A 25,436-nucleotide genomic window follows, 5' to 3' on the forward strand; every position below is an offset into this window, starting at 1 on the left:
AGCAGCTCTAAGGATGTCCGACTGCAGCTTAGGTCTGCTCCCCGCTGGCAAGTGGACATCCCCCGAGGGCTGCCGGGCTGCCAGAGGGATGTTTGACTGCCGGCTTAGGCCCAATCCCCTGGGGAGCAGGCCTAAGCCAGCAGGTGGTCATCCCCCGAGGGGTCCCAGAATGCGAGAGGGCACAGGCCGGGCTGAGGGACCCTCCCAAGCGCACAAATTTTTCTGCACCGGGCCTCTAGTGTGTGTGTGTGTGTGTGTGTGTGTGTACCAATCAAGCATTATCAAAATATAGTGTTTTCTATGTCTCTTTTTATTTTAAGGTCACCTGTAGATTTGTCTGCTGTGTGATAAATTATATTCTATCTTTCACAGTTAAAGTGATTAAAAAATTGTGGCCCCTTTTTCTTGAACAGTAGCTAAATTTCAGTCAGAGAGTTATTGTTACTGTGTTAGCCTTGTAAGAGGTGAGTGAATAATTCCATAGAATACATTCCAAGAAATACCCTTGTATGACATGACATTTTTAAGAGTAATATAAAAGTTCCTTGTCTTACCATTATGAGAAGATAATAACTACCCCCAAAATACATTAAATTGTTAAACATTTAAACATTTTACATTAAAGACATCAGGGTAACAAGGAAAATCAAAGTTGAAAAAAAGAGATTTGAGACTATTATATTTACCCTAAGATTTGAAGAAAAAACTCAAATATTGAGAAAGTTATAATATTGCTTTTTTAAATAACACAAACATTTTAGTCACTATCAGTAATATCAATTTTTAAAGTTTAACATATGTACAAACACACACAGTAAAAGAATTGAAAGTCTGGCTTTTCATTGAAATAGTAAATGAGGATTTGATCTCACTAAGACTTGAAATATAAGAAGGAATGAACTGGTACAGCATGGATCAAAGTTCAGGAGAGTAAAAGTCTGAAGAGCTTGGTCATGAGCATGAAAGGGACAGCAACAATACAAGGGTTTAGCCAAAGTCAGTGTTAGCATAGTTGGGATCATTTGTATCTAATGTAAGATTTTGGATAATACTTCTGTCTTGTTTTTTCATCCCTCATTAAATATAGGAGGATTTTATAGATTTCATTTAATTTTTCAAGTGAAAAATAACCTTTACAAATAGCATATATAACCAAGTCAGATATTTGAAGATTAAATTAACCTATTTCATTTGTAAAATATTGAATACATAAAATAGTTATTTAATTTAGGTTTGATGAGAGATTTTTTTGGAGGCAGAAAAGGAATTGAGTTAGTAAACTTACCTATGGTTTACATCTGAGCATTAAAAATCATAGATAATTATGAATTGTAAATGTGGACTAAAGTTATTGTATGTGTTGTAATAGTTTATATGCATCAGATTAGAAAATTACTTAGAAACATTTCAATGTTATTAAATAAGATGTGTATGCTTTAAAAAAGAATTTTCTGTCTTCATTTTAATGTAAAAAAGAAGTAAAATTTTTTCTGTGTATATATATTTTTTTTATTGCTTAAAGTATTACAAAGAGTATTACATATGTCTCCTTTTTTTTTCTCCCCTTGACCTTCCCTGTCCTCCCTTACCCCCCAGTGTCTTGTGTCCATTGGTTATGCTTATATGCATGCATACAAGTCCTTCAGTTGATCTCTGTATATATTTTAATTTATAGTATTCAAAATGTCCAAAATATACCTTTAGTTTAATGAAATGTAACAGATAAGAGTGGAATTCTAATCTCTAAAATGTCAAATTTAAGAATTAAATGGACAGATTTATCACTATAGATATTTAAAGCGTAGTTCTATAGTATCAGCTTCAAACCTTTGTATATAATATCCTAAACAAGAGTGTTACCTTTTTAGGATGAAAAAGCAGAAGGATTCATCAGTCTGCCTGAATTTAAAATTGATAGAGCCAGTGAATGTCGCAAGAAATAGTAAGTTCATTTCATTTTGGGAGAAGGAGAAAAGGGAAAGCTTTTTAAACTTTTTCTAGCTTTTAAATTATAGGCTGCTTGTCTAATGCTTTCAAATTGAGGTAATAAGAAAGCATTTTGTGGGCAGAAAATTGGATTTTTTACTGATTTCTGTCATCATGGCAGAAGCATTATATATGTGAGCTCAGGTTAGATTGTTGAGGTAATTTTACCCATTAAAATGATTATGTTCTAATCTATTTCTCAATTTGAAATAAAATAAATGTACTTTATTTTCTTTCACAGTGCATTCAAAGCCTGTCATCCTAAAATCAAAAGCTTTTATTTTGCTGCTGAGCATCTTGATGATATGAACAGGTAAAGTGTACTTAAATTTCAAAATAATTACGAAGTTAGTAAGGCTTAGAATTCTAAGTTTTCCACATTAATATTTAGATAATGTCACTGAAGTTTCTAGATCAACCAAGTTTAAAATAAAATGTAGCAACCTAATAAAGGACAGCATTAAAAAGTCAAAGTAAAATCATTGACTGTCAAGTTTACCAAAAATATGCCAGAATCCATCTATAGGCAAAAAACAAACAAAAACAAAACACCGCTAATAAGATTTTTTAAATTTTATTATTTTTTATTGTTGTTACTCCTCACCCGAGGACATTTTTCCCATTGATTTTCAGAGAGAGTAGAAGGGAGGGGGAGAGACAGAGAAAAACACCCATGTGAGAGAGATACATCAATTAGTTGCCTCTTGCAACACCCAACTACGGCCAGGGATGGAACCTGCAACCAAGGTATATGCTCTTGACCAGAATCGAACCTGCGACCTTTCAGTCTGCGGGCTGATGCTCCATCCTCTGAGCCAAACAGGCGAGGGCATAAAATATTTGTTAAAGTCCATTTCAAGAATAGGTCTTTAAATTTACTCCTAGGTGGGGGAGAAAAGATATCCACACACAAAAAAGCTGACTTTCCTAGGTTTGAGTATTTATGACAGAATATCTATCTCAATAATTAATGCTTAAGCAAAATTTGTATTTCTTTCTGACACCTTTCTTCCATCGCTGGACAGGATTATACAGCCAAATGATTAGATGGCTACATGGTTATTTGATGGCTCTGAGAAAAAAATCTCTATATATTTTTTCCATCATTTATAACATTCCGCTTTGTGTTTCTACTTTAGTTTTTATGAATTTGATCCTTTCACCTCTCCCTTTTCTAGATATATAAAAATTGGATTCAAGATGGCAATATTTTCCTCTCTAGGTCTTCAACAGGTAGAACATATTATATATATGCAGACAGTTAAGGTGGTTATATGAAGTGGTCAAGAGCATAGACTTTGGAACCAGACTGTCCAAAGCCCAGCTCTCCTACTTACTATTCTGTGACCTTGGACATAGAACTTAACCTCTCTATGCCAGGTATTAACCCTTTTTAAAAATGGAGATAATAACCATTTTCACCAATAAGACTTTTACGAGGAGCAAATAATCATACATAAAGGCCTACTAAATTGTAAGTGCTATAAAATATTCACTCGCAATATAGATTCCTTTTATATACTTTGGGCTCTTGCCCCATTTACCTTTCTTTGTGTGTCTCTAAAAACTTGGTATCCAAATATTTTAACCACAAAATTGTGCAGTTTAAAAAATATGCTTGAACACACTAAATGAACACTTGATGTGCTTTTTTTTTTATCTGTCCATTTTCCTTTGTTTTGGAGAGTATAATTTAGAGTCTTATTAATCTTGTTCTTTGACACTGGAAGTACAGGCATGGTTTTTCCAAAGCAAGGGTATGAATACAAGGAAATGGTAAAGAATGGTATTGAAGATGGTTGATAAAATATTTCATTATTGATAAGAGAACTGAGCCTTTCATGTAGTTTCCATAATGTTCTCTTAATTAATACATTATCCTTCCTGAAATCTCAAGCTAGGCAACCAGAATTTTAGAGAACGTTTTCTCCTTGTTTTCAAAATAAAAAAATGTTTATTCACATCATTGATGTTTCTATCTCTCTCCTTCTCCCTTCCTCTCTCTGAAATCAATAAAAACATATTTTTAAAAAAGAAATGAGTATTGAAGCATTACAAAAGTATTTCCATTTTGTGTGAAGTCTGTGGGGGGGAAAAGCAAAACATCTTGTTTCACAAGTGTTCTGAGACTTAGTTACTGAATTCATTTGGCTTATATATTTCTCATGTCAGCACATATGTCCTTGTACTTATGAGGACTCACTAACTTCTATTTGGTTATTATTTCTACATTTTCCCCATGGTTCTTACTCTTTTTTCTCTCTAGATACATTATTCTCTGTCAGCTATTGACAACCTCATTGGATTGTTCACTGTAGATGCAATATCCCCTTAACTATATCTTCTTATATTTTATCACTGATGATATGGTAAGGTACTGAACTTAGATATAATATTAAAGAACTTCCCCATCAATGTGTTTGAAAATATTCTAAATTCAGTACTTGAACCCCTGACCACCTTATTTTAAAACAATAGCCTCCCCCCATCCCTGGCATTTTGACATTCTAATTTTTTAGCTTGTGTTTTTTTAATACACTTGCTACTACTTGGCATATGTTTATTTGTATACCTGAGTATTGTCTTTCTCCTAAGATATAAACATGAAGGCAAACGCTTTGTTTTGTTTATCTATTTTCTTAGTGCCTCGAATAGTATCTGGCACACATAGGCTCAGAATAAACATTTCATGACTTATTTAATGCATATATATCTGTTGTTCATAAGAGCCTGTAAATAGAAAATCATAACTGCAACACATATATAAGTTAGATGCTTCTAGACGAGGTCTTAAGGACAAGTTTATCTAAGATTGTACCAACATTTGTGTATTGCTCAGCTTATTGGGACCTAAGTTCATCTACATACTTTCTAAATAGTGTTTATTATGACCAGCAATTTTATTTGTAAAAGTAGTTTAATTTTTCAATTGTTTTATGAAATGTAGCAATTCTAGAGCTCATTGAAGGCAAAAAGTATGTCTTATTCATATTTGTACCCCCATAACTCATTATGCAGCATATAGCAGATACTTAATAAATGTAGAACTGAACAATTAAGGAATCCTCTTTTTTGTTTCCTGATTCATTTTATAAAGACCTATTGTTCTTTAGACTTCTGATAAAATTACATTTCAGTGATATTTTAAAAAGTAGTAAATATGAGGTACTAAATTAAAATTTAATAATAAATAGTCCTCTATTGGTATAATCTTCATTTTCACCCAAAAAGACCCAGAGCAATTTTTCCTAAGAGTGCTAAGATTTGCCTTGTAGTACAAATTCAAACCCTTCAAATGACCTATAGACTAGATTTTAATTTTGACCTTTTACTAATGATTACATCATTTTTAAAAGGTTACTTGTCATGATGTTAACTTTTTGACTTATAGTTTATAATTTTCTGAAGTATGGTGTGTGTATACCATGCTGTTGAATTCATTTGATCAATCTTTATTTTATTCTATTTTGCTCTAATCCCTTATTAACTTTCCAAACATACTTGAGGTGATAATTACATTGTAGGTTTTGTCAAAATAAAGTTGGGCTTTAAGTGACTTATTCATAAAATTAAAACTTAAATTGCCATGGATGTGATTTTGTCTATTAAGAACACAACTTTCCTCCCTTTTCAAGGTATTCTAAGTATCTGCTGCACATTTAACACCATTTAGTATAAATGATGCATTATATGAGTCACTTTAAAGAATGTCATCTTCCACTTAACAGTGGAGATAACCTGCTAGGAGAAAAAGTTCTCAAACACAACTTTTTCTTAGAAATGTATTTCAATCAGATTGTTCCACAATTGAATGATGTTAGCCATACTAGTGATTCCAAACTTACTCGAGCTAATTTGCAAGGTGGATTCTTACTTAATTTCTGATTTTGGAAAGTATATGGACCATAGCTCATAATAACCAATGGGAAATTGTCAGATCAGCTTAAAGATTTTGTGATTTGCTAATCTGATACAGTGTAAACAGTTGGAATAATGAACACAGGGAGAGCCCTGGTGGAACAAAAGATGGAAGTTGAAACAGTGATTTATTTCAGGCAGTCTCCTACATTGGCAACAGCAGCACTACTGAAAGAGAAAAGAACTAAGATTTATTTTGTTAGTGTTTTTATTGATTTCAGAGAGAGAAAAGGAAAAGGAGAGATAGAAACATCAATGATGAGAGAGAATCATCGATTGGCTGCCTCCTGCACACCTTCTTCTGGAGACTGGGCACAACTTAGGCATGTGCCTTGACCGTGACCTGGTTTATGGGTTGACACCCAACCACTGAGACACACCAGTTGGGGAGAACTAAGATTTGTTTTTAAGTTACTATTGTTCATGGAAATAAATTTTCAGGATCTAAGCAGAGGTTAAATTTGTATAGGCTCATTTTGTCTTTGGAAACCCTAATACCCTTGTACTTCGAGACAAATGTCTGAAGTACTCCCAAGATGTGTTTCCCTTTGGATCATTAAACTTAAAAGAGCTTCATCAACACTTAGTAGTTCATAGTGAAATTTATTTTGACGGTCAAGGTCCACAACTTTTTTCCTTATTAGGACAACTTATATCTGATATTGTTTAAGTGTCTCTAAAGGAGCATTTCTTCTGAAGAAACAAAACAGAATTAGTTGGAATGCTTCTACATTGGAATAACAGAGTTAATAGGGTTTTGTTCATCTCAAAATCCTTTATGTTGCAGACATTAATAAGTTTTCCCAAGACTTTTTTATTAAAATAGCACCTTTGGTGTGGGAGCAATTTGCACTACAGCAAATTATAACTATTTAAAGTCTCCATGTGTCAAGAGTAGCAAAGAACGCATCTTTTATGTAAGATTATTCCATATATTCTTAGGCATCTTAAAATAAATATTTCTAAGAAACATAAGAAATTAAGTCACAATACTTCTGGTTTTAATATTTTTTTTCAGATGGCTTAACAGAATCAATATGCTGACTGCAGGATATGCAGAAAGAGAGAGGATTAAGCAAGAACAAGGTAAAGGAATACTTTTTCTTCCATTGTTTTTTTTTTCTTGCTGTTATTCTGTAGTGATTCACTGCTATCATTTGACAGAAAATACATATGTTAGTTTTTTGTTATTTCTCTTCTGAGTACTTGGAATCCAAACCATAGCCTCGTATAGGTAAGTTAAACAGATAGGGAATAAACACTAAAATTTTTGGAGCAGCAAATATGAAGTTCTATTCTGTTTGTTACCAACTCCCTCAGTCTACTTCCCATGAAAGAAAAAATATTAAAAATTAAAATGTCTGTAATTGATTCTGTATATTGACCCAATTCTAGCTCCTTAGTTGTTTTTTTTTTCTAATAGTCACATAGACATTTAAGTAACTTTTTATGCTAAGAGCTCAGACGAATCATCTCTTCTTCTATAAATTATCACATTTGGTTATGTTCTTCAGTTCTGTTACTGTGTAACTCTATGATTTTTATGGAATTTGCCTTGGTAATGACCTCAGATTTATGAACCACAATGTCATTATGCAGAACTGAAATCTTAACGAAAGCTGTGGTCACCACTCTGAAGTGGCATCACATTTCCCAAAGAGTATTTGCTATATATCGCATGGAAGCTTAGTTTTTTGAAAATTCTGAGACATCCTAAAGTTGAAAGAATTCCACAAACTGATACATATACAAACATAGTTCTAGTTGTGTGTTTAGTGGGTATAGCCTGTTTGTTGATGTGGAGATTCTAAAAGCCTTTTATTTCCTCTCAGAGTAAAAACCACAGCCAAAACTTTTCAAAACACCTGAAAACTAAAGGTGAGAGAGATCTAAGAGAGATAATCAAATCCTAAAAACTTATCTGTTAACAAACGTTTAGAGCAGGAGTCAGCAAACTTTCTGTAAAGAGCGAAATAGTAAATATTTTAGGCTTTGCAGGCCATAAAGATTCTGTCACAACTACTCAACTCTGCTGTTGCAGTACGAAAGCAGCTGTAAGCATGTGCAGGGGCATGGCTGTGCTCCAATCAAGTTTTATTTGTTGACGCTAGGATTGAATTTCATATCATTTTTTACCTTTCGAAAGATATTCTTCTTTTGCTGTTTTTTAACCATTTAAAAATGTAAAACCCATTCTTATTTCACAGGCCCCTATAAAAACACGCAGAGCTCCTCATTGGCCTCCAGGCCGTAGTTTACCAACCCCTGGTTTAGAGCTACGGGGTGAGAGAAGGGGGTGGGTAAAGAGGTGCAGGGTAAGAAGATAGGGCAGGAGATTTAGAAGAAATAGCAACACATGGTTCTTGCCAATGGGAATTTATCATCTTGTTGAGGATCTCAAAAATACACACTTGAAATTGCTTAAGAAAAATTAAACAGCAATATAAAGTAAATCAGTGCTAATTTTTGCATAATATACAACTGATTAAAATTTGCTAAGGAGGTGCAAAAAATTTTAAAGCCTGAGAAGGGGATAAGATTAATGAAGAAATACTTGCTGGAGAAAGTGATCAGAAAGTCGGCGGTGGAGAAGGAGAGAAGATATTTTTATTCAATATTAAGTGTTTCTGTGTAAGGCCTCCCACTAGGTAGCACTCTTATTATATCAAGGTGAAATAGGCACTCATCATGCCTGAAATTACATTGAATTCTAGTAGAAAGGACATTCTTCATACAATACAGAAAATAAAATGTAATCAAGTTTCATGGTTATGACACTGGAGAGACCCCTTCCAGATGGGGAGCGGGGGGGGGGAGGCTTTCTGTTGGCTCTATTATCTAAACTGGTTCTCTCAGGATGAGAAAAATGTAGAGTCAAGGAAATAACAAAATAAAACATCCCTGCAGTGGAATCAGCATATATACTTCAACAAATAATGTGGAAGCTATCTTCATCAAATCAGTGTGCACAGGCAAACCCCAGCCAGGACAAAGAATGCCAGGCTAGTTATTGAGCCACACTTCTTCACTGTTAAAAGTTTATTCAATACAGACAGCAGTACATTGATATTCTAGAGGGGTTGGGGGGAGATAGAAGAGAATATAGGTGGGATAAATGGAGATGGAAGAAGACTTGACTTGGGGTGGTGAACATACAATAAAAGACACAGAGGATATATTATAAAATTGTATACCTGAAACCTATATAATTTTATATTAACCAATGTCACCCCAATAAATATAATATTTTTTAATTTAAAAAAGTATTATTCCTCAACTTTCATGCTTCAACTTCATTTATAGACTTAAAATTGTGGTGAGAGTGCTAAAAAATATAAACATTTCTTTTCAAATTTATTTAAGTGGCATAAAACTGTTCTCTAAAGATGCATATAGATTTATTTCTGATCTTTTTAAGATGGAAGAATTAGAAGTTAGGGAAATGTACTGATAGTAAAATGAATCTTTGAAACAAGTCAATTTGTGTGAATATAGAAGCTTGGATTTTCAAGCTTAACTTCTGTATGTTATTACTGGGCATTACTTTAAAGCTGAGCATGGTCTTGATTTTGGTGAATTTTTTTGTAATGGTATTATATGACCAAATTTCATTATGGATGAAAGAACTGGTAAGTTATATATACATACAGGCTCAAAAAAGTTTTAATTTCATGGATTCATGCTGCCCTGGTCTCTCATGTGAGTATATATTTTAGTGCCCACTGGAGTATGGTAGACAATAATATGCAGAAGCTAAGAGTTACAATTCAAGTCTGTCTTGGTAATGCAGTGCAACTGGAATCTGAAATAATCTGGATTTCCACCTAGAGTGTACCTTCCTCAGGCACTCTAACATAACTCAGAAACATAGACCTTCTACTTCTGCATGAGTAGTATTCTATATAGAAAACTACTGAATGCATGTGTCTACTCCACACTTCTGTACAGTTATTTGACATCTCCTGAGTGCCATTCTCAGTACCAAAGTTAAACTTCATACAAAATATAGCTGTTGAGGATTGGGAATATTTCACAATGATGCAATGGAATAACTGCCAAACACCGTATCTGCTTAAATACCCAGTGCACTTAGACATGACTCTTTCATTGACTGAAATACAATTTAGTGAATTACTGTCTTTAGCTACAGGTGTGTAAAGGATGTGAGGTTCTCTTTCATTATTTGTCATTGTACTTAGAGAAAACAGGGTTACACTAAATTCTGCCAAGATCACAATTTGGCAAATTACCTGCTAATCATTTGTCTATATTTTTCCAGCTTCAAGTTAGACATTCATAACACATTCTTTTCAGTTGCATATTAGGTCTTTTCAGAGCTTTAATTACATAAAAATGAATGTAATATATTGTATTTCTTTGATAGTTCTAGATGAAAAAGTCAATTTTTTTTCAAATTATCCTTTTCTATCAGCATGAGAAGTAATGTAGAAATTTTTCTGTTCTAGTGATGGCACTGTTTATTCATGATTACTTACTTATAAATTGAATTCACTGAAAGAGACATTAAAGTATCCATCTATTTTCTGCTAAGTAGAGAGATCAGAAAAAATAATTAATTTGCTCTTAGAATGAAAATAAGACTAGTTTCAGTCTCTGAGCAACAGTGTGCTTGTAATTTTCCACACAAACCCAAAAAAAGCCTAACTAAAACTTCTATGTAGCCTATTCTCTGGCACTGATCTCTCAAAGTCATACAGCTTAGTATAAGAAATGAAGTTAATTTGCAAAGTGGTATTTCAGTCTTTTCTTAGGCAACCCAAGAAAACTTTAGATTGATGGTGCTTTTTAGTAAACCAAGAATTACATCAAATAGTGGACTAAAGGTCTTCCTAATTTAGCTGGGGGGAAATTAGAAGGAGACTCTTTCAAAAATATGTCACTTGTAGTGATAGCTATAGATAAAATTGTGATCATTTTCTTCTCAGTGTGCTAATAGAGCCACTTGAGGTGCTGACTCTTTGAAACCCCAAAGGTGCAAAGGTCAGAGAGAAACTCAGCAGAGGTGCCAGTTTCTGGGAATAGTGGGGAGGGTAAAAGCAGAGGGATCTTGGCAAGCCCATTGCTTAGGGGTACGATGTGGAGGAGGTGCATCATCTCCACAAAGTCCCTTCATCTCCAGCAGTGACTTCCCAGTAGTATTTCAAGATCCCATAAAATTACCCAACCCAGGCCCCAGAGTTCTAAAATTCGCTTTTTGGGGCTAGAACTTGCTATAAGAACTAATATCTAAGAAGATGAACACCAGGCATTTATCTCATAAGTGATCTGGGTCAGACTGTCCTGGCATGCTACCTACAAAGTGGACCAGGAGTCCTAACTAATATTTATTGAGTGCTTTCAGGTTCAAAGGTTCTTGATATATATTACCTTATTTAATACCTACCTACACACACACACACACACACACACACACACACACACACCAACTCTGAAAGGCAGTTATTATTAGCCCTGTTTTATAGAGGACAAAACAGACTCCAAAAGGTTAAGTAACCATCACAAGAGCACAGAAATGGTAAGTGTTATAGCCAAGAATTGAACCTGGAGCTGCTCAAGTATATCGCTCATGGTTTTCTCACCAGTGTTTGCTGGGTCCATTTCTGTCAGTTTGTATTTGCAGGAGTCTTAGTACTCTGACTTTCACTGGTGTGATCCAATGTAAAAAACAGACAGCAGATTTAGATTAAATAGTTTTTGCTTATCTTTTACTCAAAGGAAATTATTACAGTTGGAATAGAATGTTCAGAGTCCTTGTATTTTTAGGACTAAATATAATAATCTCCATTGCTAAAGAATTTCTATTCACAGTAGCCAGACTTATAAAGCAGCAGGAGGAGGGGGCTTAAAGGAGTGTGGATATACACCCCCAGTGTGTGATACACAAAAAGTCCCAGTGACTTAGCCCTCTGAGGTTTAGAGCAAGGCAAGTTATTAGTTGAAATCCTAGTTCTACCACTTTCTACTCAGCATATAGTAAGTACTCAATAAATGTTAGCTGTACTTACTAATATTAATCAGCAGCACAAGAAACATGTAACAATACTAAAATATGAGAATTGCTAGGTGGAGAGGGATCCTGTAAAAATATATGCCATGGCCCTGGCTGGTTTGGCTCAGTAGATAGAGCGTCGGACTGCAGACTGAAAGGTCCCAGGTTCAATTACGGTCAGGGGCACATGCCCGGGTTGTGGGCTCAATCCCCAGTTGGGGGTGTGTGGGAGGCAGCCAATCAATGATTCTCTCTCATCATTGATGTTTCTGTCTCTCTCCCTCTCCCTTCCTCTCTGAAATCAATAAAAAAATATATTTAATATATATATGCCATGATTTATCACAGAAATCTGAATATTAGTCAAGCCTTCTGATGGTTCTTTTGTGATTTAGAGTTTCATTAGAATAAGGAAACATTTGTTTTAATACCCTTTCACTTCTTTTATCATCTGAAATTCATATGGATAATACTTCTGGGTTTTCCCTTGTAAATCAGATAAAGAATTAACCCAGCAATGACAGGTTGGTTGAAATGTTATTTGTGGAACAGATTCTTATTATTGCCCTTTTGCTGTACTTTATGTATTCAACTAATATAGCTCTTAGAATTTTCCCCCTTCTCTCTTGCCTGAGGTCAGCCAAGTCACTTTGTCGAGCAGCTTACATTTTCTACCCTTTTAAGTAGTTCTAGAAGTTTGGAGCTTGCAGCCCACATCAGCAGATTTGCCCTTTTGCATTTGGCAGGAATCAGGCTTTGCCATGTATTTCCCAGTAGAGGTGGGAGTGTGGTGTTATAGAGATTTATGTCAGCATGACTCTGGAAACAGTGATTGTTAGATAACCAGTGAATTGAAGCCAGAAAAGAGAACTAAGAACATTATTTTTGGAGATGTTTATGTCTATAGAGATCTACAGCAATATATGTATTACTTTTCTTTGAACGTTCATCTTTAGAATAAAATGGTACATTTTAAAGGGGCATCGTGTGATGTAATTCATTAATTGAAGCTACAGAATAATTTGGTCTGGAACCTCAAATACCCTAAACTTGATTTGACTTATGCGATGTCTTTTTCTTAACTCCTTAAAATTGTGGTTTTGTACAATTGCTTGCTTTAAAAGGAGGTTGGAATTAATTAATTGTACACTTCCTTCATTCTCAGAACCCAGGTGAAAATAAAAGTTGGTGGCCTGGGGTAAGGGGTGCTGGGGAGCAGGGTGTACAAGTGGAATGTAAACTTCCTTCTGTTAGCTGGTATTGTGTGTTCCTGAAAATATGTCTAGAAACATCTAGTAGGATGTTGATATATCTATGTGTGTGAATTTTCAGATTACTGGAGTGAGAGTGACAAGGAAGAAGCAGATACTCCATCAACACCCAAACAGGACAGTCCTCCACCACCCTATGATACATACCCGCGGCCTCCCTCTGTAAGTTACCAACAGGAATATAAACAGCATCAGATTCTTTGACCTAAAACATCCCTTTGTATGTTTATAAAAAAAAAAGATATGTGGTGAATTGCATGTTAGACCTCAGCTTCTTAGGGGAAAGAAAATAGGGAGTCTAAAGACAATAAGGGAAATTTTTGAAGTATGCAAAGAATATTTAATCAAGAGAAACAGTAACCACAGATTCCAGGCATAATAAATATCTGACCAGTTGTATGTATGTATGTATGTATGTATGTATGTATTTTAATATAATTTTTATTTTTTATTACCCCTGTACCCTCTATACCCTCTTCCATCTCCACCCACCCCCCTCCCCACTGCAATCACCACACTGTTGTCCATGTCCATGAGTTCTTTCTTTTTTTCTTTTGCTCGACCCCTCTACCCCTCAAAACCCACCACCACCACCAGAGCTGCCCGCCCGCCCTCTATCTATGAGTCTATCTTTATTTTCCTCGTTAGTTCAGTTTGTTCATTAAATTCCACATATGCATGAAATCATATGGTACTTGTATTTCTCTGACTGGTTCATTTGACTTAGCATAATGCTCTCCAGGTCCATCCATGCTGTCGCAAAGGGTAAAATTTTTGCCGTGGACCAGATGGCTTTACATATAAATGTTACCAATTATTCAAAGAACTAACACCTGTCCTTCTCAAAGTGTTCCAAAAAATTTAAGAGGAGGGATGACTAATTTTATTAAGAAAACATACTATATGTGTCACAATAGCCTTTGTGAAAATAACAAAAATATTTTTTAGAAAAAAATTAATTGACCTTATCTATTTCACACTAATAAAATTTATACCTATATCCTTTAGAATCAACTCATAAAATTACGATTACATCTATATTAAACATGTTTTGGCATTTAGATTTTTAGACAGCCATGGGATCTGATTTAATGTATATGTTTATATGGTGCTTCAGACCTCTTAAACCTGTGCAAATTATTCTGTGTATATACTTTGATCTTCAGATAGGTTAAACAACTTCTGGATTGCTTGGGACTATCCTACTTTATGTTCATTCCCATCAGAATTAGTGAAATAGAAGCTATATTTGGGTGACAAGAACAGTAAACCTAATTCCACCTCCATATAAGTTCAGGGGATTTTCAATAAGAAAGGTGCCATGCAAGATGTTGATATAATTCCAGACCTTGGCTTTCTCAACCTTGGCTGTGCATAAGAATCACCTCTGGAACATTTTAGAAATGCAGATGTTCAGGCCCAATCCAGACATATTAAATCAGAATATTTGGGCCTGCACACAGCTCACTGGACTGGACTATGAACTTTTTGACAACAGTTTATTCATCTATACATTTACTGGCCTAGCTCAGAACTGGCACTTACTTATTAAGTGCTTGATAAATGTTTCTGAAATAAACGAATGGGTACTTTTGGCTAATAATTAAAAGAAAGCCATATTTTTAATAAAATGTTTGAAGACAATGTTTCTTACCTAAGGAGAAGAAGAGAAAAGTGGGGAAAATTCAGAACCGTTCTATCTGTATGCACATTTCTTTATTAAATGCTGAAGTTGACTGAGTGCCACAGAATGCAAGGATGAACTATGGAAATGAAATAATGAAGTCAGTGACAAGATAAGTTTTTATCGTATTTCCCCTCTGTCCCTAGAACATCAAAGTCTGAATAATTCCTTTAAAATATTTATAGAAAAGGAAGAAAGGGAAACTCCAGCTATACCAAATAGCTCTTTAATCATAGCAATATGTGAATTTTAAGCAGGAAACTATTCACATTGTTAGTAACGCATTAGAATATAAACTGCCCACAGAAAATGCCGCATAACTTCTCCTTTACCCTGAGGGGCAGCATGCACTTTCCCTTCAGCCAGGCTTGTCCTCGGCCCCATTTGTGATTAGCATGTTTAACAAATCTGGCTTCTCCTGCCAGAAGAGGGCCTGGGCTGGTCTGTTAGCCCCCAGAGCTGGAATAAGGCTCTTTCCAGTAACTGTTCCTGCAGGTCTCTTATAGCATTCACTTGATTCCAGTTCTTTTTCTTGGCTGTGCTTTTTACTGTAACATATAGTCCCAAACTTTAAATTTCAGGGATAAAAATATTCCATTTTTCTTTTGTGTTTATGTACCCTGAAATGCCTGTGCTCAAGGGAAATGCTAATCCCTATCAGGGTATAATCTTATGCTACCTACTTCTTTAACTCTCTAGAAAATGCCCCAGAATTGAATAAAGCTTTCCTGTGGTACCCATAGGAGCAGACATTCACCTGTGAAGAAGAGGAAGGGTTCTGTTGATCATAGGCACTTTGTTTTCACATCCCAACGTCTCTCTTCTTACACACATCCCCAAGCTCCATAAAATCTGAAAATAGGAATTTGGCAACAATTGTTCAGGATTTCAAATGTGTACAGATCTTAAAACCTTGGATTATTTGTTCAGTTGCTGAATAGTTCTTACATATGTACTCACGTTGTCTTGTACTTTCATTGTTGTAAAAAAATTAATCTTTATTGTTCAAAGTATTATATAGGTCTTCCTTTACCCCCCATTAACCCTTTCCAGCCCGCTGCCGTACCCCTCCCCCAGGTCCTTACCACCCCATTGTCTGTGTCCACGGACCATGCATATATGCATACAGGTTCATTGGTTGATCTCTTCCCACTCACTCTTTGCATTAATTTGTCAGATATTTCATGAGAGCCTGGTATAAATAGTTACATTTCAATACCTCTGCATCTCAGTCTCATGAAATGGTAGCTGGGGCCTAACTTTGAAATGTGTGAAAGCTTGACAATCACTAACTCTCAACTAGCCATGTTACCCAGTTGAAATTGATGTGTTCCTTGGTGATAGAAGTGGTCTGTTATTTCTGTAGAGACTGATCTGAGGCTCCTTTCCACAGATGAGTTGCGCCAGTCCTTATGTGGAAGCAAAACACAGCCGCCTCTCCTCCACAGAGACCTCTCAGTCTCAGTCCTCTCATGAGGAGTTTCGTCAGGAAGTGACTGGGAGCAGTGCGGTGTCCCCCATTCGCAAGACAGCCAGCCAGCGCCGCTCCTGGCAGGATTTAATTGAGACGCCCCTGACAAGCTCAGGATTACACTATCTTCAGACTCTGCCTCTGGAGGATTCTGTCTTCTCTGACTCCGCGGCCCTGTCCCCAGAGCACAGGCGGCAGTCCACCCTTCCAACTCAGAAATGCCACCTACAGGATCACTATGGGCCGTACCCCTTAGCCGAGAGCGAGAGGATGCAAGTGTTAAATGGAAATGGGGGCAAGCCTCGAAGTTTTACTCTGCCTCGAGATAGCGGGTTCAACCACTGCTGTCTGAATGCGCCGGTTAGTGCCTGTGACCCGCAGGATGACGTGCAACCCACAGAGGTGGAGGAAGAGGAGGAGGAGGAGGAGGAAGGGGAGGCAGCAGGGGAAAACATAGGAGACAAAAGTAAGTATGTTGATGGAGATTGCTAGCCTGTATACACAGAGTCCTAACCTTTTCAAACTTCTTATTTTAAGAAAATAGAATTCTGTTTCCCTTTTTTCTTAAAATAATGGTCTTGCTACATAGGAAGTTAGGTATCCCTTGGTGTCCTGCTTTCAGAACTTACGTAGCTTGTGGGGAAAAGATAAGTGATGAAACTTAGGATACCCATAGTTAGAGCAAATAACTTTTTTCTCCAATTACCTATTGCCTTTTAAGGTTAATGGTATTCATTTCTTTATCTTCCTCCGCTTAGCCACTTCTTCTCACTTGCATGCATCATCCTTTGGTCCGCAGTTTTTGCCCCCTAAGTTTGTGTTAAACTATAAATGCTTCAAGGAGGGTGTTCACAGAACCTTGGTTGAAAGAGTAAGTGAACACACACACACACACACACACACACACACACACACACACAATTTAAAAATCCAAGTTTTTCCAAGAAAAAAAATTCACCAGTGTTTCTATCCACTTAGCCAAATTTATGTCTAGAAACCAATTTGCCAAAAGCATCCATTTACTTTCTTAATAGGGATGTTGATTACAAATTTCAATTTATATGAATCAACTCTTAAGAGAGACAAGTCAATTAAGTAACCCTCTGTCTTGTTGGAATTAAGAATATGTTTACTAGTTATCAAGTTCTTTATCCACCATGTAATACCGAGCATCTTTTTATAACTAATGTAATACACCAGTTCAGAAACCTAGGCTAGTTTAAGAAAACAGCTATAACTCAGTTATTTAAAAAGAAAATCTAGGACTGGCTATAAATCTCAAATATTAAATACCCCCCAGAATATAGAAGAAATAGTATAAAACTGTTTACATCTTTTTATTCAAAATGAAGTCTAGGCCAGTTAGTGCATATAACCTGAGCCATTGTTGCTGAAGCCACAGGTACTAATTTGGTTCTACTAGGACATGAGGCTACTCTTTTTAAAGGATGCAAATAGACTTCATCCTTCAGCCCATTTCATGAGTACATGAGACGTTGACTACAGGATATATTTGTGTAAGTACTTCATCACAACTGAAAATAACTAAAAGCTCACAGGTTAACAGCAGGCCAAGTCTCATTTCAAATGAGGGTCCTTTTTGTGATTATTAACAAGAAAATAGAGTGAACTTCCCTTTATGGGATGGTTCTTTATTGCCTTATTTAGTGGAAATTAAGTTATGACTTATACCATCAAATATGAGTTTCTTGTAATAAAGTGCATGTGTTAAACCAGTTTTCATCTAAAGTATATATTAGCCATAATCTCCATCAGGAACATTACAAAATGTATACGGTTGGTGCAAGAAAGGTAATTACCATCAATTACCTGCCAAGCCCTGGTAACATTAACATTTATTAGAGATTATGGAAGAGATTGTAGCAGAAATGTCTAGGAACTATGGTAGGCCTCTGCAGGAGTTCTGGCAAACATGATAAAACATTTTTAATAAGGTAATTATCAAAATTTAACTAGAGGTGAGTTAGAAACTTTATTTCAACTGTCATCCAGGTACTACACAACTGCTATAACTATGTCAGGTTTGTCCAGTACTATAAGCACAAAGCATGTGCTAGCATCTGAAAGCCCGGCCCTTGTGCTCACTCATCCTTCAGGCCTCAGTAGCCCCCAGAGCATCTCTAGGTACACAGATTTCAATTTTTTTCTCCTAGTGTCTCTTTTTTTCTTTTGCTTTTTTGTTGATTTGATTTATTTTAGCCATATAGACACACACTTAAGTCAGTGGGTGTTTCCTTCAGGTTCCCAAATAACTCAAGTGGGCAGTTGTTCGGTACTACTTTCCATCTTTTTCAGTGGACTCTCTCTTTGTGGAATAATTGTGATGACACAGAAAAGCCCTAGGAAGTATGTCAGTAAATTTGGTATTGCACATTTGGACTTTATGGTTCAATATTGTGGGGCAGTTCATGCTATTTCAGTCAGCCCTGCTTCTCTAAAGGTGGCCGTGTACTATCTATCACAGCCCCATTTCTTTCTGGGTATTTTTCCATAGATCTTTTCACTTAATGTCCCAGTGTCCTTCAGACTATCCTCAACAAAGCAGTGCTTTTCATGCTTGCCTAGAAAATGCTTCTTATTTAATGGAATATAGATTTGCCTTCCTAATGATGTTTTTTCTTCATTACTGTTTCAAATATTTTGGAGTGTACAATTTGATGAACCCTTCATTTGGGAAACATCAGCTCTAAAATATGTGTTTTCAAAAGAATCTCTAAGGTCTAGTTATGGGATGTTGTATTCATGACTGCCCCGGGCTGGCCATTAGGAGTAAATATTCCATGCTGCTTATTCAAATCAAGTTGCTTGGCGTTATGTCAACAGAGTAAAAATTATACCAGGGAAAGAAGCCGTGACCATTCCATCAGCCTCAGATGTATGGCATGCCCTCCAATACGAAGCACTCACTATGCCACTGCACGGGTCAGCAGGCAGCCGTGCTTATTAGAATCAAAGTCCAACAGCTGTGTGTTACTAACCGTCCTGCTCCAGGTCAGCATTCTGTTTGACCTACTAAAGTGAATCTGCACTAATCAAGTACTGACCTGCAGAGGAAATAAGTTTCATGTCTCCAACTCCAAACATTTTTCTCAGTTTATCAAGAAATTAAAAAATGAGAAGTGTCAGGAGATGGGCAGAAGGAGTAATGGGGGGTAAAACATAAAAATACAGTTTCTCTTCTTCTGCTTTAATGGTGAAGAATTGTCATCAACCAAATTCCTTTCTTATCATTTATATTTAACTTAACTCTATATAACATATTATATAGTGTTTATGAGTTTACAAAGCAAGATGTACCTAAATCTGTGGCTTAGATTATTTTTTCAGTTTCCTTATAGATGTTCAATTTGGACCTGCTTATGAAGAGTAAATTTAGCATTCTTTAGAACAGACTTCAATCTGTGTTCTCATGATTGAACTACCTTTTGTCTTATTTTAAAATTCAGTTATTTAACTGTCATACTGATTTTTCTCAGGCTGAACTCATTTTAGTCTAAGGTGAATGGTACTAAAATTACACAGATGAGACCTGTCTTGTTTTCCTTTGACTGAAAAGTCAGCTTGCATATTAATTATCCTGACCTACTTCACTGGCATTTGGGAGAAGACAAGTAATTTCCTATTATCCCAATTAACAGTTCTGAAACTTACTGAGGTACGGGACTTATAATACTTCAGTTAAATTAAATTATAAATTATGTCAACCTATGCTAGTTTCAAGGAATTACAAAAGTGGGGGGACAAAATATAAACTTCTTAAATTCTGAAATCATCCGTCATAACATGAAAGTACTGTTTTGGTTAATGCAGCTTGAAGTCTGCTGGAATGGTTTCCTTTCCATTGCCATGCTAGGCAATTTAGATGAGGTTTCCAAAAACTTTATCCCTTGATCCTGATGATTTCCCCCCTGGCCATCATAAGAGTATTCCATACATTCTCGGTGCCTCCGTATACTTGATGAAGTTATAATGTGCTCTTTTTTATTATCTTGGATATAACCTACCAGTATTCTCACTTAATTTACACATTTATTAGCATGGTTTTAGAAATCTAAAGCAAAACCTAGGGAGCTTGGATGGGGAGGAAGAGGGTGGATACAATCCATTACCTGGTAGCTATAATACATCTCAGGTTATCTGGTCAAGATGTTTATTGATGTTTTCAAATTTAGATCTGCAGAGAAATGTATTTTAAAGTTAATTTTTAATCTAACATCCTTTGCACACCATTGGTAACATAAAATATGCAGCTCAGTGGCCTACTATCTTAAATTATCTAGGCTGAGAGGCTTGATAATGACTACCAATTTAGTGCAGAAAAGGATAGATTAATCCTCTTCAATCATTTTAAAGAGTCCTAGAGTAATTTCCTGAAGAGTTTCTAAAAGCCATGAATTTTATTTTTGAGAACATTCAGGTAGGAAGTGTGTGGGCAAGGGGAAGATATTTCTAAAGTATGAAATTGTGTTAAAGGGAAAAGGAAGCAAGTTGAAAATAAAGAAAAATGTTGCAGTATTTTTATGGTCTTATTTATTGTCAAGATAAATTATGAACAAGCACAAAGATTTTAGAAGAGTATAATCATCAACAATATCTTAAATTATAGTTTGGCTTTAAATGGAATAGATGAAAAAGATATAAGCATTGGGAATAAAAAGACATTCATTAAAGTTAGAGAAAGAATAGCAGAGAACCTTAAATATGCCACTTTTGTGAAATTTAAGGTCATCGTTCTTGGCTTCTTGTATAACAAATATATCCTATCTAATAAAGAAGGAATATGCTAATTGACCTTCATGCCGTTGCAAAGATGGTGGCGCCCACAGCCAATAAGGCAGGAATATGCTAATTGACTGCCCTGCCCTCAAAGATGGTGGCGCCCACAGCCAATAAGGGCGGCTCCCAGTGGAGGAGGCAGGTCACAGCAGGGAAGGGCAGTTGGGAGCAATCAGGCTGGCAGGGGAGGGCAATTGGGGGCGATTGGGCCAGCAGGGGAGACCATTTGGGAGTGACCAGGCAAGCAGAGGAGGGCAGTTGGGGGAGATCGGGCCAGCAGGGGAGGATAGTTGGGGGCAACTGGGCCGGCAGGGGAGGGCAGTTGGGGGCAATCAGGCTGGCAGGGGAGGGCAGTTAGGGGCAATCGGGCTGGCAGGGGAGCAGTTAGGCGTCGATCAAGCTGGCAGGGGAATGGTTAGGGGGTGATCAGGCTAGCAGGCAGAAGCAGTTAGAGGCAATCAGGCAGGCAGGCAGGTGAATGGTTGGGAGCCAACAGTCCCGGATTGTGAGAGGGATGTCCCTGTCGGATCGGGCCTAAACCGGCAGTCGGACATCCCCCAAGGGGTCCCAGATTGGAGAGGATGCAGGCTCGGCTGAGGGACACCTCTGCCCCAGTGCACAAATTTCATGCACCGGGCCTCTAGTGTCTGTGTGTGTGTGTGTGTGTGTGTGTCTACTTAATACCACATTGATTGATTTTGAAGAAAGACTGTTAGGCAGAAATAAAACACTAAAGATCAGATACAGAGTCTAACCATTCTAGCCATAATTTTGATATTGTTTATAGGTTGGATTTTTAATCTCACCTCCCTCGTTTTCTGGGTTAAGTTATAAGGAAACGTTATCATGTTTATTTATAGGAAATTCAAAGGTGGGTTTGTTCTGGAGTGAATTGCATATCTCTGCAGTGTTCGGACTCTCAGTTAACTTTTCTGTAATGCCAACAGCTCCAAGCATCATTTCTTATAAGATAGTATCCAAAGAGCCAAAGATCAGGCCCTATCTTTAGTCCTTTTTATAAGATCAAGGAAATGTCCTGGATCCTTCAGGGAGATTTAGCTCTAAATTTCATTGGCCAAGGTTGCACCACATGCCCATGCTTAAATGGAAAAGGAAAGGGAATGATTTTGAATAGTTTAGAATAACCTTGATTTGTTTTAAAGATCATAAAGAAAAGATACGTACCAAACTGCTTATCTACATGAGACTCTCTCCTGTTATATATGTTATATCCTCAAATAATTTGTTCAGTGTTTCACTCCTTGAAAACACATACCCCAGACCACATCACATCATTTAAGTCTTGGCAGTAACAAAATGCTAGATATCTAGAAGGGGATAAATATGACATAACTGAACATATAGCTAGTTAGATATAATTACTGTTGAATTTTGAAATGAATAAGCATGTTTTCCTATAAGCACTAAGTGGTCAGAACATAGAATGTTTATTTATAGGAAATTCAAAGGTGGGTTTGTTCTGGAGTGAATTGCATATCTCTGCAGTGTTACACCGTCTGCGGAGATATTCCTCAGTTCCAATTCTTGTTTTGTCACTCTACCTCTAGACCTCAATATCTTCATTGTTAAATCATGTGGTGCCAGTACTTATGAGGTTGTATGAGGATTTAATGAGGTAATGCCAGAAAACAGTTTCCATACCTGACACACTGTAAGTCTGTCCAATAAATGTTTTATAATTATGTAACTTATGTAGATTTTATGCAGATTTGAATTTAGCCAAAGAGGGCAATTACAATACTTAAGTAGTGAATTAGTCCTGGCTAACCTCACTAAATAACATTTACCTGACTATATGACCTAACTTTGTTCACCTCCGGCTATTGAATTGAACCAAATGAAATGTTTTTGTAGGTCAAAATGATGAAATATCAGCAATTTTGTATGTTTCAACATAATATATTAGCCTTGTTTTAGGAGCTCAATTAAAAATGTCTCTCATTTCACATTCTTATCACTCACTACTCCTTTCCCTTTTGACATTGGACATTTGGGAAGTCAAAAGAAACCTTATATTCCAAATAGCACTAACCATATCATATATATTTATTGAAATATGTATTTATAGGTTTTGCCATTCAGGTCTCAGTTCAAATATTTTCCCCTCAGAGAGTCCCACCCTAACAACCAAGTCTGACCCAGATTCTCCCTCCCCCACCACTACCACCACCATCACTATCCATTCTCTGATATGTTACACTGTTTTATATTCTTCACAGTTTTATCACTCTGAGTATAATATCAAAGATTGTCTACTGATTTACCTTCCATCTCTACCTGCCAGAATATAAGTTTTAAAAAAGCAGGGATTTTATTCCTATCTCATACACCTGGTGCCTAAGATAGTATATGGCCCCTAGTAGGCCAGGCACTATTGGATGAATAAATGAGTAGGTGAATGAGTGAGTGAATGAAGAAATAGTAGCTAGACCCTTTTGCCACCAATTGTTTTCTATTTTATTAATTATATAATAGTTAAAACTAGTTATTGATTTATCTATTGTGTGACAAAAATAGGAACCAAAGCACTGCAAAATTCTTTGTTTGGGGTATTTTGTGAAGAGGAGGACAGGACTGCATGGGCTCAGCATACCCTCTTCGTACTGGGAACCACAAAGCCGGAGTGCTAATAACTAGAATTACTGCTCTTTGTATTATGGCTCACTTATAGTCACCTCCTGTATTGTTGAAAGCCTTCTTTTCCTGCCTATTTCACTCCCATTTGAAAAATGAAGGCCACAAAAATATGGCATGTGAGATAACCAGTTCATTGTTAGAAACCGTATCTTCCAGCAAACCTAAGAAGTTGTTTTTCCTATCAAAATCTTAGCCTGTGGCCCGGCCAATGTGGCTCAGTGGTTGAGTGGTCAACCCATGAACCAGTAGGTCACAGTTCAGTTCCTGGTCAGGGTGCATGCCTGGGTTGTGGGCTCGATACCTAGTAGGGGGCGTGCAGGAGGCAGCCGATACATGATTCCCTCTCATCGTTTATGTTTCTATCTCTCTTTCCCTCTCCCTTCCTCTCTCTGGAATCAATAAAAACATATTTTTAAAAATCTGCAGCTTGTAGAAGGAAGGCGGCCTCCATTGGAAATCACCCATCATCTAGCTTCATCCTGATGTTTGTAAAACATGTTGAAATTGCAACCTGTACTTTAGTGAATAACAAATAACCCTGTATCAGCCAGGAAAATAATCTCAGGAATGTTAATAAGTAAAGAAGCCAGATTTAAAGGCAAAAGAATGTATTCTTGATGCTACAGAGTTGCATAGCAGAAGATGTGGCTAGATAAGAACTAAAGCTTGCATTAAAGAATGACAACCCCTCACTAGTACAGAAAGACAAGTTATGACTTATAATTTGTTTTACCAAGAAAGATGATAGGGTTCCGCTCCACTATTACTTGTTACTGTTTTCACACATCAAAAAAGCAAACCAATTTTCTTCAGATTATTAATAACATATTGTCAGTTTCTCAGTGGAGCACTTTCTAGCTTATTTTATGAGAACCTGTCCTAAGTTCTGTCTCCTTTAACATTGGGCACCCTTGCCAGAGAAAGTTGAAGGTCACAAAGTCTTATTTTTCCCCCTCTACATATTAAATTCACCTCCTGTGTTTGCCAACTACCAGAAGATGGTAGGTTAAGACATATTAGGATTATATCATAAAACATACCTTGGAAATTTTTAATTTCCCTATACATTTTTTCTTTTGTTATTTAATTGAAAAGTATTAAAATGCTTGTTGCTAAACAAACAAATAAATGAATGAATACACGAATAAAACAATGATGAACTTAAAAAGGAACCTTCTCTCCTTATTCTCCAGAGATAATTTTTGTTAGAAGTTAAGGTTTTAAAATTTAATTGTTGTATGAATTTCTTTTTTTAATTTTTTATTGATTAAGTTATTACATATGTGTCCTTACCCCACATTACCCCCCATCCCCCCCCCACTCATGCCCTCACGCCCCTGTTGTCTGTGTCCATTGGTTAGGCCTATATGCTTGCATATAAGTCCTTTGGTTGATCTCTCCCCCTTACCTCCCCTCCCCTACCTTCCCTCTGAGGTTTGATGGTCTGATCGATGCTTCTCTGTCTCTACATCTGTTTTTGTCCATCAGTTTATGTTCATTATATTCCATAAATGAGTTAGATCATGTGATATTTATCTTTCTCTGACTGGCTTATTTCACTTAGCATAATGCTCTCCAGTTCCATTCATGCTGTTGCAAATGGTAAGAACTTCTTTTTTACTGCAGCGTAGTATTCCATTT

General features: G+C 36.4%; 1 protein-coding gene across 6 annotated transcripts in view; it reads left to right on the forward strand.

Annotated features, from left to right (window-relative positions):
- Nucleotides 1-25,436, forward strand: part of CNKSR2 (connector enhancer of kinase suppressor of Ras 2) — a 243,332-nt gene that overhangs the window by 181,660 nt on the left and 36,236 nt on the right. For all 6 annotated transcript variants that reach the window (XM_005870966.2, XM_005870967.2, XM_005870968.2 and 3 more), the window contains 5 exons: nt 1,869-1,942; nt 2,228-2,299; nt 6,923-6,990; nt 13,247-13,347; nt 16,263-16,806. In XM_005870966.2, coding sequence (XP_005871028.1) covers nt 1,869-1,942; nt 2,228-2,299; nt 6,923-6,990; nt 13,247-13,347; nt 16,263-16,806 — 859 coding nt within the window. The remainder of the gene's footprint in view (nt 1-1,868; nt 1,943-2,227; nt 2,300-6,922; nt 6,991-13,246; nt 13,348-16,262; nt 16,807-25,436) is intronic.

The sequence above is a fragment of the Myotis brandtii genome, unplaced genomic scaffold, assembly GCF_000412655.1.
Source record: "Myotis brandtii unplaced genomic scaffold, ASM41265v1 scaffold326, whole genome shotgun sequence".
In the NCBI taxonomy this organism is placed as follows: Eukaryota; Metazoa; Chordata; class Mammalia; order Chiroptera; family Vespertilionidae; genus Myotis; species Myotis brandtii.